At 39.6% G+C, this 18,788-nt stretch overlaps 1 protein-coding gene across 9 annotated transcripts in view; it reads left to right on the forward strand.

Moving 5' to 3' along the window:
• Nucleotides 1–280: 280 nt before the first annotated feature.
• The window catches only part of HERC2 (HECT and RLD domain containing E3 ubiquitin protein ligase 2), a 243,305-nt gene continuing 224,797 nt past the window's right edge, over nucleotides 281–18,788 (forward strand). For 3 of the 9 annotated variants that reach the window (XM_072795287.1, XM_072795295.1, XM_072795331.1), the window contains exons 1-4: nucleotides 282–401; nucleotides 592–631; nucleotides 992–1,094; nucleotides 11,736–11,850. In XM_072795287.1, the coding sequence (XP_072651388.1) occupies nucleotides 1,023–1,094; nucleotides 11,736–11,850 (187 nt within the window). In that variant the 5' untranslated portion in view covers nucleotides 282–401; nucleotides 592–631; nucleotides 992–1,022. Of the gene's footprint in view, nucleotides 402–496; nucleotides 632–991; nucleotides 1,095–11,735; nucleotides 11,851–18,788 lie in introns of those variants that run through there. The other 6 variants (XM_072795339.1, XM_072795301.1, XM_072795309.1 and 3 more) reach the window with 6 other exon arrangements.

Here is an 18,788-nt window from a genome sequence, read left to right on the forward strand (position 1 = left end):
GCGAGCACTCTGCGGACCGCGACCCGGAGCGCCTGCGTGCGGAGGAAGTTCCGCCCCCACGCGCCTGCGGTTGGCCCTGCCCGCGGCGGCGGAAGTCCCGCCCCCTAAGCGCCTGCTGTCGGCCCTGCCCGCGAGGGGTGAAACCCTCAGAGGAAGATGGGCCGGATTGAAGGAAGGAGGCGGGGAGGGGGGAAGGGCGAGAGGGATCCTCTTCCCCATTGGCTGTCCCGGTGGAGCAGCCTCGCTGTGATTGGCTGGCCGTCAGGGGCGGTAGTCCGTGTCGGTCCGCCCCTGGGGTCGCGAGAGATACTGGGATCCCCAGGGCCGGCGGCGGACCCAGCGGAGGCTCGGAGGCTCTGTCCGCGCGCCGCCCGCCGGAGGCGGCGGGGCCTTCCCGTCAGGTCCTCGTGCCTGGGGATTGCGGGGGCGGCCAGCCGTGGGGCGGTGCGGGTCGGAGCCCGAGCACGGCCAAGCAGCGGGCGGCGGGCGTTGGTGCGGCCGCCGGACCTGGGCCTGCGCGGATCGCCCGCGCCGCGCGTCTCGGGCTGTGTTTCCATTTCGGAGTCATTATTGTTTTGGATTTTTCCGCAGATGTGACTTTTGGTGAATTTGTTTCACGCACCACTTGCTGGTACGGGATAAAGCGGCAGATGCAGGCTACTGTCACTTGTCGGGCTGTGGGCGTCCGTGTGTGGAAGGGACGGGGTGACATTGTGGCTGGGGCTCCCGTGCCGGTTCATGCGAGGGCCTCGCCCACACAGTGCAGGCGCCCGGCGAGTCCCGGTGCCCCACCTGTGCTGGCCCTAGTCTGCTGCCTCCTCCCCGCGTCCCTCGCCGTCTCTCTCTCTCTCTCCCTTTCTTCTCTCCTCCCCTCCCCCACCGTCTCTCTTCTCTCATCCTTCCCTTCTTTCTGCCGCACTAAACCTTCGGAAGGCTCTTTGTACCACTCTGAGAAGCTTCAGGTCTTCCAACATGTATGGTTTACCTGCAGGACTGACAGCTGGGAGGAACCTGGAGGAAAGATGCCCTCTGATTCTTTCTGTTTGGCTGCCCAGACTCGACTCGATTCCAAATGGTTGAAAACAGACATTCAGGTAGGGTTTGACATGCTTTTTTCTTGGTGTGTTCCTGCCTCCATATTTAAATTTCTGGTTAAGGCTTTTTATGGGATAAGTAACAGGATGCGGATCGGATCTCGCATATTAGAGAAGCAGGTTTGTTTCCTATAATTTAAAACGAACCATTATCATATCAGTTTTTATATAGATTGTGTGTGCCTGCATTTTAATTGCACTTATGTGTAAGTGCAAGTAACTTGAGATCTGGTTATGGAAACATTTGTTCTATTAAGAGGTCTGTATTATTCTTAACCATTTCTTGTTGACTGTTTAGTGATAGTTTTGAGAGGTTTAGTTATTTATGAGGGGAAGAAGTAACATGTGGTAATTATGTCCTGCAGAAACGGCCTCATTTTATGGGACCCTATATTTGCGTTTCTAGGGAGACAAGAGTTCAGTTGAGCTGTATTTTAATTTTTTTTTAAGATTTTTAAAATTTATCTATTCATGAGAGACACAGAGACACAGGCAGAGGGAGAAGCAGGCTCCATGCAGGGAGCCGGATGTGGGACTCGATCCCTAGACCGTGGGATCACGCCGGAGCCAAAGGCAGACGCTCAACCACTGAGCCACCTGGGACTCCGAGCTGTATTTTTAGTATTTGGAAGTGGTCTTGTTAAGAGGAGTGTTCAGGTGTTTTCACATAAAGAATGTGTTGTCCTTAGACTTTCTAACGTTTTGATTTAATAATGTAATTGTAAGCTTGTTCAGAAATTTATCAATTAAACAATAGCAGTAATGTTTCTTTAGACTTTATTTTTTTTATTTTTTTACCCCAAGTTAGTTTCCTTTGCAAATGATTTGGAAAAACTACTTTCGTAACTCTGTATTAACAGCAAAAAGAAGGGTCTGAAATATTTTGTACTGTAAATTGCTTCTTCTCTTTCCTGAGATTAACCCATTTTAAGTATTTCTCAAGTAATCTCTACTTTTTTCAGTATAATCTTACATAGTGCATAACGGTTTATCAAGAGTCGTATATTCTGTAAGCACTTGGTCGTAGATACTTGCAGTGAAGTATTATCACCCCTCTTTTTCTTTCTTCTTCTTCTTTTTTTTTTTTTTTTTAAGTGTTGAGTCTCAGTAGGTGTGAGAGCCAAGTGCTTAGAGCTATGTTTTGGATTTTGGATTGTTATTAATGGGGTAATGTTAGATTAAAGCGCAAAGGTTTGGGTCAAGAATTGGCATAGTAGTTACTCATTTGGTTTGTTGTTGTTTAAACATTGCCTTTTATTTAGCAATTACCTTTTGTTTTCCTTTGTCTTTTTTTAAAGTGGGGGTAGGGAGATTTGAGATGAGTAATTTCTTATTTCGGAAATTTTGAGATTCAAGCAAACTGATTTTAAAGCTTGTTTTTTGTTTTTTGTTTTTTTTTTATATTAGTGTTTGTGTATTTTGCAGAACTTGAAGTAAAGAATTTTATCTCATAAAGTTTTTCTTTTCTTTTTAATAATTGAATAACTGCTTAATATGAGTTTTAGCCTGTGATCTAAAACCAATTTAATGCTGAGTTGAGTTCCTTGATGAGTCAGGCAGATATAAATAAAAAGAAACACTACTTATGCCTTAGAGTGCTTACCGTTTCACTTTTGATATATTTAGTGTAATATACAGTGGCCCTTTTTGGACATTTCAGATATTAGTCAAAAGTCATCCAAGCTCGTTCTAGGAATATGTGAAGAGACCTAGGTTTTGGAGAGTGCACCAGAGGGAAAATGTGTTGTGGCTTTTGAAGCTACTTAATATGAAAAAAATGATTGCTGATGTTGGTTTTATATAATTTCTCCAGCATTGCTTGTTAAATATGAAGAACAAATGTTGTTTTAGCGTAAGAAATCCTTCCTGCAGACACACATTGCAGATGCAAGCCTTATACTACAGGTTTTACTCTTACCCAATTGGGGATGTCTCTCCCAACTGGAACGGGAAGTGTCCCATTCCTTAGGTAGGGCTTATGTTTGTGAACAGAATTGACACCTGCTTAATTTATATTATGTGGGTAGAAACATGTTTCTTAACCTTGGATTTAGCAGATCAATTTTCTATGGCTATTTTTGCTTGAAATGCCCGTGAAGGTTTTGGTGACTTTAGAAAGGAAATATTTTTGGAGGCTGTGAAAACATGTGTTTATTACACATGTGTATATTATAAAGAACACAGACGCTGATCGTAGACTTTCTTGTTTGTAGATGTTTAAATGTGTCAAGCCTAAGATGTTGGAACAAGCTGCCTCTAGTGGAGTGCCAGTTATATGGCAGGCGTATATCTGTTTTTTTTTTTTAAATTAAAAAAAATTTTTTTTTAAAATTTATTTATGATAGAGAGAGAGAGAGAGAGAGAGAGGCAGAGACACAGGCAGAGGGAGAAGCAGGCTCCATGCACCGGGAGCCCGATGTGGGATTCGATCCCGGGTCTCCAGGATCACGCCCTGGGCCAAAGGCAGGCGCCAAACCGCTGCGCCACCCAGGGATCCCCCGTATATCTGTTTTTTACATATATAATGCTTTTTACTTTTTCAACACTCTTTTCAGATTGTTGTGTGGAGTACGTTGAATTGCCATTTCCTTTGCAACTGTCTTGAAGAGGCTATAAAAGGCAGAGCTAACATAATAACTGCTGTTACCATTTTAATATTTAAAGTAAAAGTCCTGTCTGATGTGATTGGTAGTTTCTCAGTGAACCAAAAAGTCTATTAAGCAAAGGAAGTATAAAAAATGGTATATGATACATTAAAAGGTATGGTATATGATACCTTTTTATTCTTAAATTATATATGTACATTTATTTGCTAGTCTTGATGTAGGGCTAAGGGTGTGTCTGAGCACCGGTCCAAGAATGGTGTTATCTTTTTCTTGCATAATCTGTACTCAGATGAATCTCCTAGAGTTTCTATTTTTGGGTTCTTTGAAGAGGAGCATGAAATTAGATATGTATGATGCAATTTTTTAAAAACTTATTTTGAAATAATTTATAGATTCACGGGAAGTTGCAAAGGTCACTGTCACTCTTCATCCAGATTTCCCCAGTGGTTACATCTTATATAACTATAGTACAATATCAAAACCAGGAAATTGACATTGGTACAATGTGTGCATAGTTCTGTGGCAATCCTGTTATCATACCACAGAGATTTCCCTCTGGCCCCTGTATAGTCACACCGTCCTTCTCCCACCATCTTTGACCCCTGGCAATCACTAATCTGTTTTTTTGTCTTTTTAATTTTATCATTTTGAGAATGTCATATGGTACATGACCTTTTGAGACTGGTTTTGTTCCCAGTGTAAGACCCTTGAGGTGCATCAAAGTTGTCGAGTACATTAATAATTAAACTCGAATTGTTTGTCTCTTCTAATCATTAATTTGAAATGAGTCAAGATAAAAGTTAAATTTTAAAATTGAACTTAAAATTATTAAGTGTATATATTGTTACTTTATGCTTAGAAATATCAGTAGATTAAAGAACATAAACGTGATCATCTTGGTAAATTCTATTTTCAGGTTTTCCAGTTGACAGATGAGATGTAGAAATAAAATAATTTTATAAATATAGGTAACTTAATATTCATAATGACATCTTCTGATTACTTTCTTATCTGTAGAATAGGTAGCATAGCTCACTTTTTTATTCATGATTTTGGTTATTTGTATTTTTTCTAGATTTGAATTAATCTTGTCAGGGCTTTATATGTTCTGTTAGTCTTTTTAAAAAAACTAACTTTTGGTTCTTAGAAAAGACTCATAATATTTATAAGGGAAAGTTAATGAGGTTACCATCAGATTTGACCACAAGACTTTTTTGCAGAAGAAGATTCAGTAACATATTTATGGCTCCCAGGAAAAAAAAATGTGAGTAGGTTATGTTCTAAGAAAGCTGACTTTTTAGGTAAAAAGGACACAACTCTATCAATGAACAGATACTGTTCTCATGAGCTCTTCCTAAGGAAGTGGGTAGAGGAGGATTTTTAGATGATTGAAAGACTATAGATTGACATGAAGACTGATGGTGGCATTGCACCTATAGTTATGAGTGGAACAGAGTAAATGAGTTTTAAACAGGAGAGAACATATTATATAATAGCTATATGATTAGGTATGGTACATTATAGTATAAATGTTCTGCAATATCTAATCTATTAGTCCTTTTGAAGTTTTCACTTTAGGTGTTGTATTTTTCATCTCTGAGTGTTCCATTTGGGTTCTTTTCATATCTGTCATTTCATGTGTCATCGGATTCATTTTTTCCTATTTGTGAGCATCTGGACGTTGTCTGTAATAGAGCCTTGAACGTTCTTGTCTCGTAATTCCATCATCTCTGTCACGTCTGGATTTATTTCTGTTGATTGGTTCTGTCATTTCCATTGATTGATTGCTCTGGTTGTGGAGTGTTTTCGCATGCCAGATGCCAGGTAATTTTTCATTCAATAATGCTGGATGTTGTAAATATTACGTTGTTCTGTGCTGGATTTTATTTCTTTAAAGAGCATTAGTTTTGACTGGCATTCATCTAAGTTTAAACTTTTTCAAACCTTGATCCTCAGGTTTGCTTGGCTGATCTAGTACAACCTCTAGTCATGTGCTCATTTATCTGCCTTATTAAGGCAGTCTCTTCCTTAGGGATCTTCCTAAATGTTTGGTGTGCTGCGAGGTCCTTTTCATTCTGGTTGGTGGAAACCCAGGCTTTTCTGTGACTGGGAATCCTGGGGGTTCTGCCTTCTACTTTCTAGTGCTTCTTTCCCCAGCCTTGGTGGTTTTCTCAACCCATGCAGAAATCAGTATTCAGTCCAAGACTCAAGGGTCCCCTTGTTCCATCTCTAAAGTTCATTCTTTTTCTGCAGATCCCCCTTCACTTGTATTCTTGTCATCTTAACCTTCTTATAGCTCATCTGTCTCCTCAACTCAGCAGAAACTTGGTCTTACAAGATCCTTTGAGGCTCTGGGTGATGATTTCCTCCTCTGGAGAGGATCTACCTACTAATCAAGCAGCAATAGCAGTCCCAGGTCACTGCAGAGCAGTTGGGGGCTGCGATTTTTTCAAAACTGGGCTTCTTTCCTAGGAAGGCCATCTGCTTCCACCTTATCCCTGCTTCTGGTGTGGCCCTTCGAAGTTTCACTCAAAGCATGGTGTGTCTACCAGGCTTTCCCCCATGAGGACCCTGGCTCCAGCAGCTCTGCTCAGCTATTGGTCTTAGCCCTGCCCACAGAATGGTAGATGCCTCTCAGAGGATCAGCCTTAGGTTCTTTTGGCTATACTTCCCTCTTGGGGCTCAGACTTGCTGCCTGATGTCTTAAAACACAGGTACTTTATGTTTCTGGCTGGCTTCCCCAGTTGCTCTAGAAACCTGTGTTTAAAATTTTTTTGGAGTTGGTATGTTGTCCTGTGTTTAGCAGTTGCTTAGTAAGTGTTTTTCTGCAAGGCTACGAAAAAAAAAGCCAGATACCTTTATTTGAGTGTCTGCAAGTACTTGAACATAAGATTACATTTCGGGCATATCTTAAAGATAAGTAAAATAAACATTTTCTAACTATAAGTTAATAAAAATGTCATTTAACCATTTGGCATACTGTTTTAGATTATATTCCATAATTTTTTTTTAAAGATTTATTTATTTATTTATTTATTCATGATAGAGAGAGAGAGAGAGAGAGGCAGAGACACAGGCAGAGGGAGAAGCAGGCTCCATGCCGGGAGCCCGACGCGGGACTCGATCCCGGGACTCCAGGATCGCACCCTGGGCCAAAGGCAGGCACCAAACCGCTGAGCCACCCAGGGATCCCTATATTCCATAATTATATAATTCTGAAATAGCTTTTTTTTTTTTTTTTTTTTTTAAAGATTTTATGTTTTTATTCATGACAGAGAGAGAGAGAGAGAGAGTCAGGGACACAGGCAGAGGGAGAAGCAGGCCCCATTCAGGGAGCCCGACGTGGGACTCGATCCCGGGTCTCCAGGATCATACCCCGGGCTGAAGGTGGTGCCAAACCGCTGGGCCACCGGGGCTGCCCTCATTTTATTTTTTAAAAAGATTTTATTTTTAAGTAATCTCTATTCCACATGGGGCTTGAATTTACACCCTGAGATCAAGAGTCATATGCTCTACTGACTGAGCCAGCCAGGCACCTCCTGAAGTAGTCATTTTAATAGATATTTTAAGGGTTGGCTTGCCCAATCCGGTTTAGTGTTCAAGTATCAGTAGCACCAATGTGGGGGATTCAGGGGCTCTCCCAGGCCCTTTCCCTGCCTGTTGTGGTGTTGGTGAGAAGAGAACAAGCTTGGGAGTTAGGCCTTTTCCCAAATTCTACTTCTCATAGCCTCAGAGTTGTGTGATCCTGGTCAAATAATTGAGCCTCAGAGTTTCAGTTTACTGTCCCTCAGAACTAGACCTGTTAATACCCCTCTTAACTGTCTGCTTTTCGGGGTGAAAATAACTTTAGCTGCTATGTCATTGTAGGGATAAAAACTAAGACTGTGAGAGCAAATTGGAAAAGGAATGTAAGACCAAGTAAACTAATGAGAAGTATTTGGATTCTGTACTAAAACAGTCAAAGAAAATTTAAATCCTGTCATCTGTATCATCACCCTTTGGTTACTTTTTTATGTAAGTTAGCTGTTAAGGAAGACAAGCTAATAATAGGTAGTTGTACAGATAGTCTTAAATTGACAAGTTGGTGATTTTTATTTCCTGTACAGGCTGTTCTTACAATGCTGTGATTGTTTTCAATTTCCTGGCTTTTTCTTTGGGATTCTGTGCTTTCCTTCCAGTGCCCTGGAATTCTTTCCTGTAGGTTCACCTCTTTCATGCCCTCTCTTTCATGCCTTTCTCCAGAGAGGGTTGCTTTGTTGCCTTAGTTCCTCCTTCCTTGAATCCTTTAAGATGCCCGGACCATTGTGCTTTAAATGGTGGTCACTCAGGTCCATGGCTCATTTACATCCTTATGTCCTCAGTTCATATGAGGCTTCTATAGTATGTGTCCCTCCAGATACCCAGTCTACACTTTCCACACAGGAGTTCGCCTACTTTTCTTCCTCTAGACATGGTAGTAACATTTCTTGTTTCCACATAAACTGGGTTTCTCCCTTGGCTTATTCTTAAAGTACTTCATGTTTGTTTTTCATTTTTGTAGCTCTAAACACCAGTGTAACTCAACATGGACTGTATCCAAAAACTGATACAGTCACCTTGTGGGTAATCCCAATGTGCAGGTGGGGTGGAGAATGTTGGTTACACTCTCCTTGGGTGTTTGGCATTTTCTCCAAGTTGTGCTCTCTATCCCATTTGCTGATGACTCACAGATTTGAATTTCTAGTCCTGACACTCTGTTAAGATCTGGATTTGTATTTGCAGTGTGTGTGTGTGCGCGCGCACATGCATGCGCCTATGCATATGACTGTACACATGTGTACTTGGGGGGAGGATTACCATGTTCATGTTAATAGTTAGTGAAAATCTCAGTGGTTAATACTAAATAGTTCTTTCTCATCTGAATCTATTCTTTTCCCTACCTCCTTTTCATTTTTCACATCTACTCTGTCTCATTTGATCTGAAGTGTCTTTTAAGTACTTTACTTTCCTTGTCTTCTTTTAGGCTGTCATCCTTTTTTGGGGAGACTCTTGGCAGAAGCCTCCTAAATTATTTTTTGTTTCTAGTTTCTTCCTTTGTCTCCATCCATTGGACTGAGTTATGCCTTAAGTTATGAGCATTTATTCCCTGGACCACCTAAAGATGGTGTGTAACTGCCAGAGTACAGTACACTTGAGGCTGTTTAGTCTGGCTCCCGTTTGCCTCCCAGCCTTAAGTGGTTGTGTGGGAGCTGGACTGAACTGCAGCAGTATTAGCCCTCTTTTTACCTGAATGAGCGATGAGCCAAGCCTTTCCATTCCCTCATTAAAACATCAGAGATGCTGAATGTTTGTGGCTCACTCTTACTTTTCCCCCTGCCAGGTGATACTTTTATCAAAAGTCATGTTTTAGTTTTAAGTATGTTTATGGCAGTTACCTTGTTAGGCGAACAAATAAGAGTGCTGAAAGAAAGCTGTTGCTTCTATGAAAACTAAGTTGGATGCTGATTGGTTCTGTTGCTATGTTATAAATTACCACAAATTTAGCAACTTAAAACAACTCATGTTTATTCTTCTAGTTTCTGTGGGATCAGAAGTTTGGTCAAGGCTTAGCTGGGTCCTCTGCCTTGAGTCTAGCAGGCTCTATGCAGTCAGGGTGTCAGCCATGCTGTGTGCTCTCACCTGGGGTCTCATTGGGGTCCTCTTTGGCAGAATTTAGTTCCTTGCAGTTGGAGACCTGAGTCATGGTCTCCTAGATGCTGCCCCTCTGCATATGTAGTTCATGGCATCTCACCTTTTTTTGACTGTAGAGAATGTCTCTTCTGGATGGCTCCATTTTCTTAAGAGCTTTCACCCGATTAAGTAGGGCCCCAGAATTATCTTCCTTTTGATAACTAGAAATCAACATGTGTGGGGCTATAATTATATATAAGAAGTTCGTTGACCTTTGCTGTAGGTAGAAGTAAAACCTGGTCACAGGTGTGATGTCCCATCTTATTCATAGGGCCCACTCACACTCAAAGGGCATTCCACAGGGTATGTGTGCACCAGAGGATTAGGATCTTGAGGACTGTCTTAGAGTTTTGTTTACTATGCATGCTTTGGATAAAATTGAGATGCTAAAAAAATTACTTGTACAGGTTAGGTAAAAGAAAACTATAAAGGATTAGGGAAAATATATTGAAAGTCTATAGAGTTCTATACTGAGATTGCTCACAGAGTACTGCTTAATTCTTGGTACTTTTAAAGAAATGGAGGGGCGCCTGGGTGGCTCAGTCAGTTAAGAATCTGCCTTCAGCCCCCGTCATGATTTTAGGGTCCTGGGATTGAGCTCTGCTTCGGGCTTCCTGCTCAGCAGGGAGTCTGCTTCTTCCTCTCCCTGCACCCCCCCCCCTCCCGCCCCCCCTTCCCCCGCTTGTGCTCTTTTCCTCTCTCAGATAAATAAATACATACAATCTTTGAAGAAAAATAAAGAAATGGAGACTTGGAAATAGTAGATGCTTCCTAAAGGTGGTGCATGCTGGAATGATGACAAGGAATGAGTTAGTGGACTTGTAAACAAAGAAAAAGTGCTGGTCTTTCATTAAAAGATGGCCAAAGAGATGTGCCTTTTTTAGTGTAAGGTGTATTGTGTTTATGATAAGAGGGCTTCTGTTGTACCTGCAGTTTTCAGAATGGAGGCCTTCTCTGGGTGTCCACCAGGCCCCTGCCCCTTGTTGGCTGCTTGCTCTGAGAAGCCTGTTCTGACTCCTGAATACCGACAAGTGAGAGCATTTTTGCTTTTTGTTTTTTATCTTTGAATATCATTGTGGACTTGTGTTTTTATTTATTTTTGCAGTCCACTGCAGATTTGTATTTTGATGCTCAGAATTGTTTTAAATTTAGCCAGTAGGGTCGCCATAAGGCTTTAAACTTTTTTGGTTCCAACACAAAATATTCCAGGCTCATCTTGTTTACCCTGACCCTTGAATCAGCCTTTTCCCCCAAGAGCCCAGGTTTTGTTCACTGGGAAGTAAGACTTGAAAACTGGTATCTGGGTGCTGAGGGTACTCATTGCTTTCAAAGTGTTATTCATTCTAGATTCTTTCCAAAGACAAGCAGATATATTCAAATATAAACTCATATTAAGAATTCGAATTTACTTTATTCTTAAAAATGTCCTTGATTTTTAAATCTCTTTTACACCTAAAAACCTTTTTTTCTAGTAACACTAACCTAACTGTTGTAAATACTTTTATTTTATGAACATTGCTGTATCATGCCATATATATGAGATAGTTTTAAGACTTTTTTTTAAAGATTTTATTTATTTATTCATGAGAGAGACACACACAGAGAGAGAGGCAGAGATACAATACAATACAGGCAGAGGGAGAAGCAGGCTCCATGCAGGGAGCCTAATGTGGGACTCGATCCCAGGACTGCAGGATCACACCCTGGGCCATAGGCAGGCGCTAAACCGCTAAGCCACCCAGGGATACCCCTAGTTTTAAGATTTTAATGTTAATACTACAATTATCAATAAGACCAATGAGTAAAGTTTAAGATTTTTTTTTCCCCATAAAGTATATTTGACTAAAGATGTGTAATTGAAAGGCTCCTGAAATACTTTTCTTTGTGATAAACATAAGTTAATTTGCTTGTTACCAGTTGTAGATTTTGCTTTTTTATGATTTAATTTTAATTTTTGAAGATGAAAATCATTTATATGTTTCAGAAGTAAAAATATAGTTTACTCAAAATCTTGCTTTCATAAATCTCTACTGCTGTGTAGCCCTGTCACAGTTGTCTTATCATTAGTAATCATTATTTGTTTCTGGTTTATCTTTCTAGAGCACATATGTGTGTCTTTTTTCTCGTATCTTATGTAGAAGTTAGCATCATTTATATACTATTATGCGCTGTGCCTTTTTCATTTAACTGTATTTTTTGGGATGATTTTCATTAAATGATGATTGAATATATGAAAGGAAATGAGATTTTTTAAAAAATCATAATCATTCTTTAAGAATTGCATTGTATGATCATTCTGTAAGTTTATGTTATTTATCATTACTAGCTTGCATTCACAAGAGATGGGCTCTGTGGCTTGTGGAATGAAATGGTTAAAGATGGAGAAATTATATATATGGGGACAGAATTAAACCAGAATGGAGAGCTTCCTCCTAGAAAAGGTAAGGACCTTTTACTAGTAGTTCTCATTTTGTAAAGATCTTTATAAGTTGTATTTTATAGAAATTTTAATGTGCAATAGGAATAGGAGTGTCTAAATATAACTCTTGAAATTTTGTTTTCACTGGAGATTGTTGTCTGCATTACAGTAAACATTATGAACTACCTGGATTTCATTGCTCTTTGTAAATGAAGGTCTTTTCATTGCAAAGCTACCTTGCTGTGGTGTCCTTCCCAGTTAATATTTCTTTTTAAGTTTTGTAATATATCTTGCTTTGGCTAACTGTAAATAATGATTATTATAAGATTGAGTGGAAACGATGATTTCTGAAATTTTTCCTGGCTCTCCTGTGGCAACATATAAAACACTTTTTGGAAGTCTTTCACCCATGGATTAGACTTGGCCCCTTATTTGATTTAATCTTGTATTTTTCATAGGGAAATACCAGCAAATACTCGTTTAGGCCTATTGTTACGAAAAGTCAACAAGACTATCATTCAGTTGTTCTTGACTTTGGCCATGAGTCAGAAACTGTTGAGGCTTTAAAAAGAAATGGATGTCTGTACCCCACCAGACCTGTAGAATCTGAAAGTCCCCTCTTGAGATCTGCCAAAATTTGTTAGTCCCACTATTTGAAAGTCATGAAGGTGGATAAAAATAGTACTTTAAAAGTAGTTATTTTTCTCTTTGTAGAATGAATTGAGATAGTGTCCATTTGAAAATACACTGGAAAACATTAGTATATTTTTTTGGGTATAGCATGTAATAGTTTTCTTTTTTTCCCTGATAATTTCATTGTTAAAATTTCCATACACCCAGAACAACTGAACTATCTACATAGTGAGCAGCTGCAAACCCGCCCCACAGATCCTATCATAAGTGGTTTTTTTTTTTTTTTTTTCTTGTTTATTTCAGGGATCCCTGGATCTCCATTCTTCTGTCCATTGGTGCATCTTACCCCAGCTCCCCTAGATACTTCATGCATATTATTTGATTGAGTTCAGTTTAGTTTTTTGTCTTTAAGTAAACTGTATGCATAGTGAAATGCATATATTTTAAATTTAACTGTTGCATGAGTTTTGACAAATGTAACTTTGTAACCTAAATATTATATCTCACTCAGAAAGTTCCCTTGGCTGCCTTCCTGGCCCATCCTTGACTCCACTTTGCAGAGTCAACCACTGGTCTGATCTTTCTTTACTGTTGATTAGTTTTGCCTGTTCTAGGATTCATGTAAATGGAATCATGTAGTAGTGTTTTCCTTTGTGTCTGGCTTTTTTCACTCATTGATGTTTTAGTAGTATCAGTGGTTCATTATGTATGTTTAAAAAGTTTTCCAAGGACACCCGTGGCTCAGTGGTTGAGTGTTTGCCTTCAGCTCAGAGCATGATCCTGGAGTCCCTTCAGGGAACCTGCTTCTCCTTCTGCCTGTGTGTCTGCCTCTCTCTCTCTCTCTGTCTCTCATGAACAAATAAATAATATCTTTAAAGAAAAAAAGTAAAAATAAAAAGTTTTCCATCACTTCTTCACAGCCCTCTAGTATTTGTTAATGAATTAAACATTTCCCAAAATGTTTTTCATCAAACACTAGTTGTGAAAGATACTCTGAGAAAAACTATTTACATTTCTTATTATATTTGATGAATATTTTTTTCTTTCTCTTTTGAAAATCATGTGGTTAGAAAGCAAAGCCTAATTTTTTAATATAAGTCCCAACTGAATAGTTTTTGGGGGTCTTGAGTATTCAGTAAGTTTCTATTTTTGGTTTGGCATGTTATGTGCTTTTTATTGTTAGAAAATATTTTTCACAGATAGGTTTATATATACCAAATTCCATTTAGAAGGCTATGTACATTGTATGGTGGTGATATTGTGAGGAATGTACAGATTAGAGTAGTAGTTCCTTAGATACAGTTTTCTTTGCTGCATCTTTAAAGATTACTTTCTTTGGTAAAGGATCAGTTTCTTTCTTCCACAAGCAGCCATCTTAGGAGGAGTTTTTATTGTTAGTAAAATCCTTTAGTGGTTTATTTCTGGGAAACAGTGACTTCTAATAATTTCTGCTTCACGGGAGCTAAGCTTGCTTTCTTTGGTAATCACATCTAGAATTTACTGGCGCTACTGGATGAGGAAAGAAAGCTGCCTCCCAGGTAGTATGGTTTTGTGTTTATTTTGGGGGGCCTGCCCCTCAAAAAGGACTGGATTATAGTCTTAACATTTTTTTAGGTGAACGCTTCTTATTAGCACCCCATTTAAGGTTTGTATTTATTATTTTGTGCGAAAGTACGGGAGAGAATATAAAATATAAAAAAAGAAAAGTTAAAGAGGCTACTAAAGTTACGCTAAGCTTATTTTTGTCTAGGGCTGGCCTTGCATGAAGAATTTAAGCATGAGCTGGTCATTTATTATAAACCTTTTCAGTCTATGCAGATAGTAGAACTAATATTACCCAGTGCTTTGTGTAGCTGTTACATCTTTTCTTGAAGATATTTTCTCATTATTTCCTTTAATCCTCACTCTACCAAGAAACAGAAGCCACAGTTTGCACAAATAACAGAGGTATAGCTGGAAATTGAAGCCAGGCCTCTTGAGGAATTTTCACTGCTAATTTCTATTATACTACAAATGTAACTTATTGACATCAGGATCAACTTTTTGTGGTTCCATGGAGATTATGACTTCATATTGTAAATAAGTGTGGTAATTGTTTTGAGGTTTTTGTATGTGTGGTATGTGTGTGAAGTCTAGTCAGGACTCTGTTTTATTTAAAAAAATTTTTTAAAATATTTTATTTATCTGTCTTAAAAAATAAAGAGAGAGAGGCAGAGACGTAGGCAGAGAGAGAAGCAGGCTCCCTACAGGGAGCCCTACGCGGGACTGGATTCCAGGTCCCCAGGATTACATCCTGGGCCAAAGGCAGATGCTTCAACCACTGAGCCACCCAGGTGCCCAGGACTCTATGTGTTTTAATTTTAAGAGTTCAGAGATAAGTTTTTTTTGAACATGAATGTTTCCATTATATCCTGTGCAGATGGGCAGCATTCCTGCCAGTTTTATAGCTTTTCTTTTTTATAGCATTAAATGTGGACTTTCTCCCACAACAACTCATGATTATTTGGGCAAAAATTCATGTATGTAACAGAGGACAAAGACCCTGTGATGTTACCCACATGTGGGGTTGGGAGCATTTTGGGTGTGGAGTGTTAGTTGAAATTTGAGCAACAGTTATGGAGATTTGGTCTGGGCTCCAGCGATGGTGGTTTTTGGGGTCATATAAGAGAAGAGGTGACTGACCTCTAGGTGGAGGACTGTGAAAAGCAGAACTGGCTGTAGGTGTGCAGTGATAACAGAGAACAGTGAGCAGTGAGCAGGAAGCAGCAGAAATGGGTTGTGCAAGACTGGAGTGAAATGTACTTTTTTTTTTTTCCAAAAAATTTTTAAAAAATTCCATTTATTTATTCATGAGACACACACACACATACACACACACACACACACACACACACACACAGAGGTAGAGACACAGGCAGAGGGAGAAGCAGGCTCCATGCAGGGAGCCCGATGTGGGACTCGATCCCGGATCTCCAGGACCATGACCTGGGCTGAAGGCGGCGCTAAACCGCTGAGCCACCTGGGCTGCCTGAAGTGTACTCTTTTACGTGCCCTATTGCATCTAAATTTTGGGAAGTATGTCTGAGGATGCAGTGGACACACTCTCCAGATAATATACCCTGTTCCCAGGATACCCTAGGATAAGAATACACTGAAAAGCCACTTCAAAGAGGGCCATGAATGTTAGGAAAATTAATCAAGACTCTGTCCTCCTGCAGCAGGAACTCAAAGAATTAGATCCTGATTCCTTAGCTGAGGGTTCTCAACCTTTGTTGCTCTTTAAAATCACCTGGAGGGCTTGGTTAGACACCTATGGGTGACCCTACTTCTTGAGTCTCTGATTCCTTAGAGTTGTGATGAGGCCTGGGAATTTACATTTCTAAAACATTTCCAAGTCCTGCTGATGACGCTTGCTTTTCAAAGACTGTCTCATGTTTGAATAGGCACAGTCTGTTGCATTGGGAGTTAGAGACATAGAGGAATGGAAAAAAAGCCTCCTCATGAGTGGCTTAGGAAATAATATTAAAAAAAAAACCCAACCATATTCCAAAGCAAATGACCATAATTAGATTTCCCTCATAAATTTATTCTGTCCTCCATAATTAATTCTTGTTTTGGATCTTGAGTCCTTGCTGGAAGGCTTAACTCACTTCTGGGAGACAGCCTGATGTCTACTGGAAGGGGTGATGTCAGCTTCTGCTGGAGTCTGTTCCTTACAGGACTGGCAATTCCACTGAGGCTCTGTGTTTGTTCGTGTTTGTTCATGTTTGTTGAAGACCCATTTTTGGCCTTCAACTTTAGAAGGAAACAGATAAGACATAAAGCTTTGGTTAATTAGTTATACTTAGTATCAGAATGGACAGGACTAAAATTCTTGGCAGAGTGGGCTTCATAGCTGTGCATGAGGATTTGGTTATTGTCCACCCTGGGGGTTAACTCACAAGGGCAGGGAGGCATAGAGTATCTCTTGGGACCTCTTACCATCCTGGAAACTGCAGAGTGTTTGTTTACATAACATTTTACATGTATGAGATTAATCTAGGCACCTTAATTTTCTCTTTCTGATTTGCTAGCTCTTCCCATATTATGGACCTGGAGCATAGGGAAACTTTAATGAAATAAGGAACATTCCAGCTCTGCATAATTTTATGTTCAGCCTTCCTCCTGCTTGTGAGCATTTCATCATGAATTCTGTTATGTGGGAGCCCAGGTTTATTATTCTGGTGATTGGAAAGTGCCAAAGACCATTCGGATGTAAAAACACCATGGTGATTTTTTAGTTCGGAATTTAGGGTCTGATCCTGGGAAGAAGGTATCAAACAGCCTCCAGAGTAGGCTGACCTGGGCTTGAGAGAGAGTAGCTGTTCTGTGACTTTTCCAGGCTGGCATGGAAAAATGGTTACAGAGAGGAAGCCCAGTCTGGTAGTAAAGGGCTTACACTTTGTTTTTTTTGATCAACTTTGTGAAATCCGACACATTTTTGAAGGTTTGTAAACCAAGGCAGATAAAGTTCACTTTCCCTGGAATCTTGTACATTTTATTCTATCTGCTCACTTGCCCCTTACCATCTTCTTTCATGTTCTGGTGTAACTAGACATTTTTCTTTAAGATAAAAAAATGCTATCTTTTTCCCTTCATAGAAGCATTCATGATTTTGTATATATATTTATATTTCTTTGCCACATTTTTTTTCTGGTTTAATATCAGTCATCCATGTATTACTTAGAACTTTTATCCAAATTAAGTAATTTCTAATTCAGGTAGTCTTTTTTTTTCAGACATCAAATACATGTTTTTCCATACCAGTTCTGTAAATCTCCTACACCAATTGGGTGTCTAGCAATTCAGTTCAATTCTAATAATTATTAGAATTAGTGCGGGACTTGCGAATTTAGGTCTTAGTCCTACAAGACTGCCTTCATTTTAGATGCCAGCTGCAAATGTGATACCCAGACTTCTCACACTTTTGCCTGGGTAACTACAACTTCAGGGGTTCCATGACTCCCTTGTTCAATAATTGTCTAGAACCACTTGCAGAATGCAGAAAAACACTTTACTTATGTTTATTAGGTTAATAAAAAAGATACAACTCAGGAATAGGCAACTGGAAAAGATGCATAGAGCAAGTAATGCAGGAAGGGGCTTGGAGCTTCTTTGTCCTCTTTTGGTGCCTCTACCCTCCCAGTGCATCCGAGTGTCCACAACCTGGAACCTCCTCAGTCTTATAGTTTCAGAGTTTCTGTAATTTAATTTCCAAACTGCTTCCCTTCTTGGAGGTCAGGAGATGGGGCTAGTAGCTCTTACTCTGTAATCACTGGTCCTTTCAGTGACCAGGCTACACTGAGACCATCTAGAGGTCCTTCCCTGAGTCAGCTCATTAGTATAAACTCTGGTAGGCTGGAAAGGGGTTTTTTAAGAATAACAGGAGACATGCCTATCCGTAAATTCTAAGACTTTTAGGAGCTCTGAGACCAAATATATATTTTTATTATACCATACATAAAAAAGTGGGAAGTAGGTGTTAGAGCATTTTAGCAGAGCTCTGGAGTCTGCATTATAAGACCCCATTTTGCATGTCTAATGAGCAAAAAGAACATGCTTATTAAGAGTTGCAAAGTTGAGGGTGCCTGGGTAATTCAGTTGGTTAAGTGGCTGACTCTTGATTTCAACTTAGATCATGATCTCAGGGTTCTGGGAGTGAGCCCTGCATTGGGCTCAGTGCTGGGTGGGGAGTGTGCTTGAGGATTCTCTGTCCCTCTGCTCCATCCCTACTCATGTGCTCTCTATCTTTGCTCTCTCTCAAATAAGTAATTCTTAAAAAAAAAAAAAAAAAAAAATTGCAGAGTTGTTTTTGCTATTGAAGTAGCAATCTGAGAGAAAAGTATATGTGCTTGTATTTATTAACCTGGTGGCTGCTGACTTAGAATTCTCTCTTAGCATTTGTTCAGGGGTTCACAGATTAGCTATTGATTAAGTCAGTTTAATATTGTGATGTGTCTCTAAGTTAATGCAAGACTTGAATATTGTTAAGCTCATATACTACAGAACAATATAATTTTTGTTCTAAAAAAGTTGTCAGAATTTTATAATTCAGTTAGAGTGAGCCTATAATCGTATATTTTCACAATTTTAAGCATGTGGAAGTCATGTCAGATTATCTAATAAGTAAAACTCATGTAGGAAGTTTAGAAAAGTCAGATTAACTAGGCCCTTCTTGAGAAAACAAACCCAGGGTTTATGAAACATGTATGCTCTGTTGTATGCCATTTTGATAGCACATCAGGGAATGGAGTTAGAGCTATTTTTAAGTAGAATTATCCAGTCAGT

The sequence above is a fragment of the Canis lupus genome, chromosome 2, assembly GCF_048164855.1.
Source record: "Canis lupus baileyi chromosome 2, mCanLup2.hap1, whole genome shotgun sequence".
In the NCBI taxonomy this organism is placed as follows: Eukaryota; Metazoa; Chordata; class Mammalia; order Carnivora; family Canidae; genus Canis; species Canis lupus.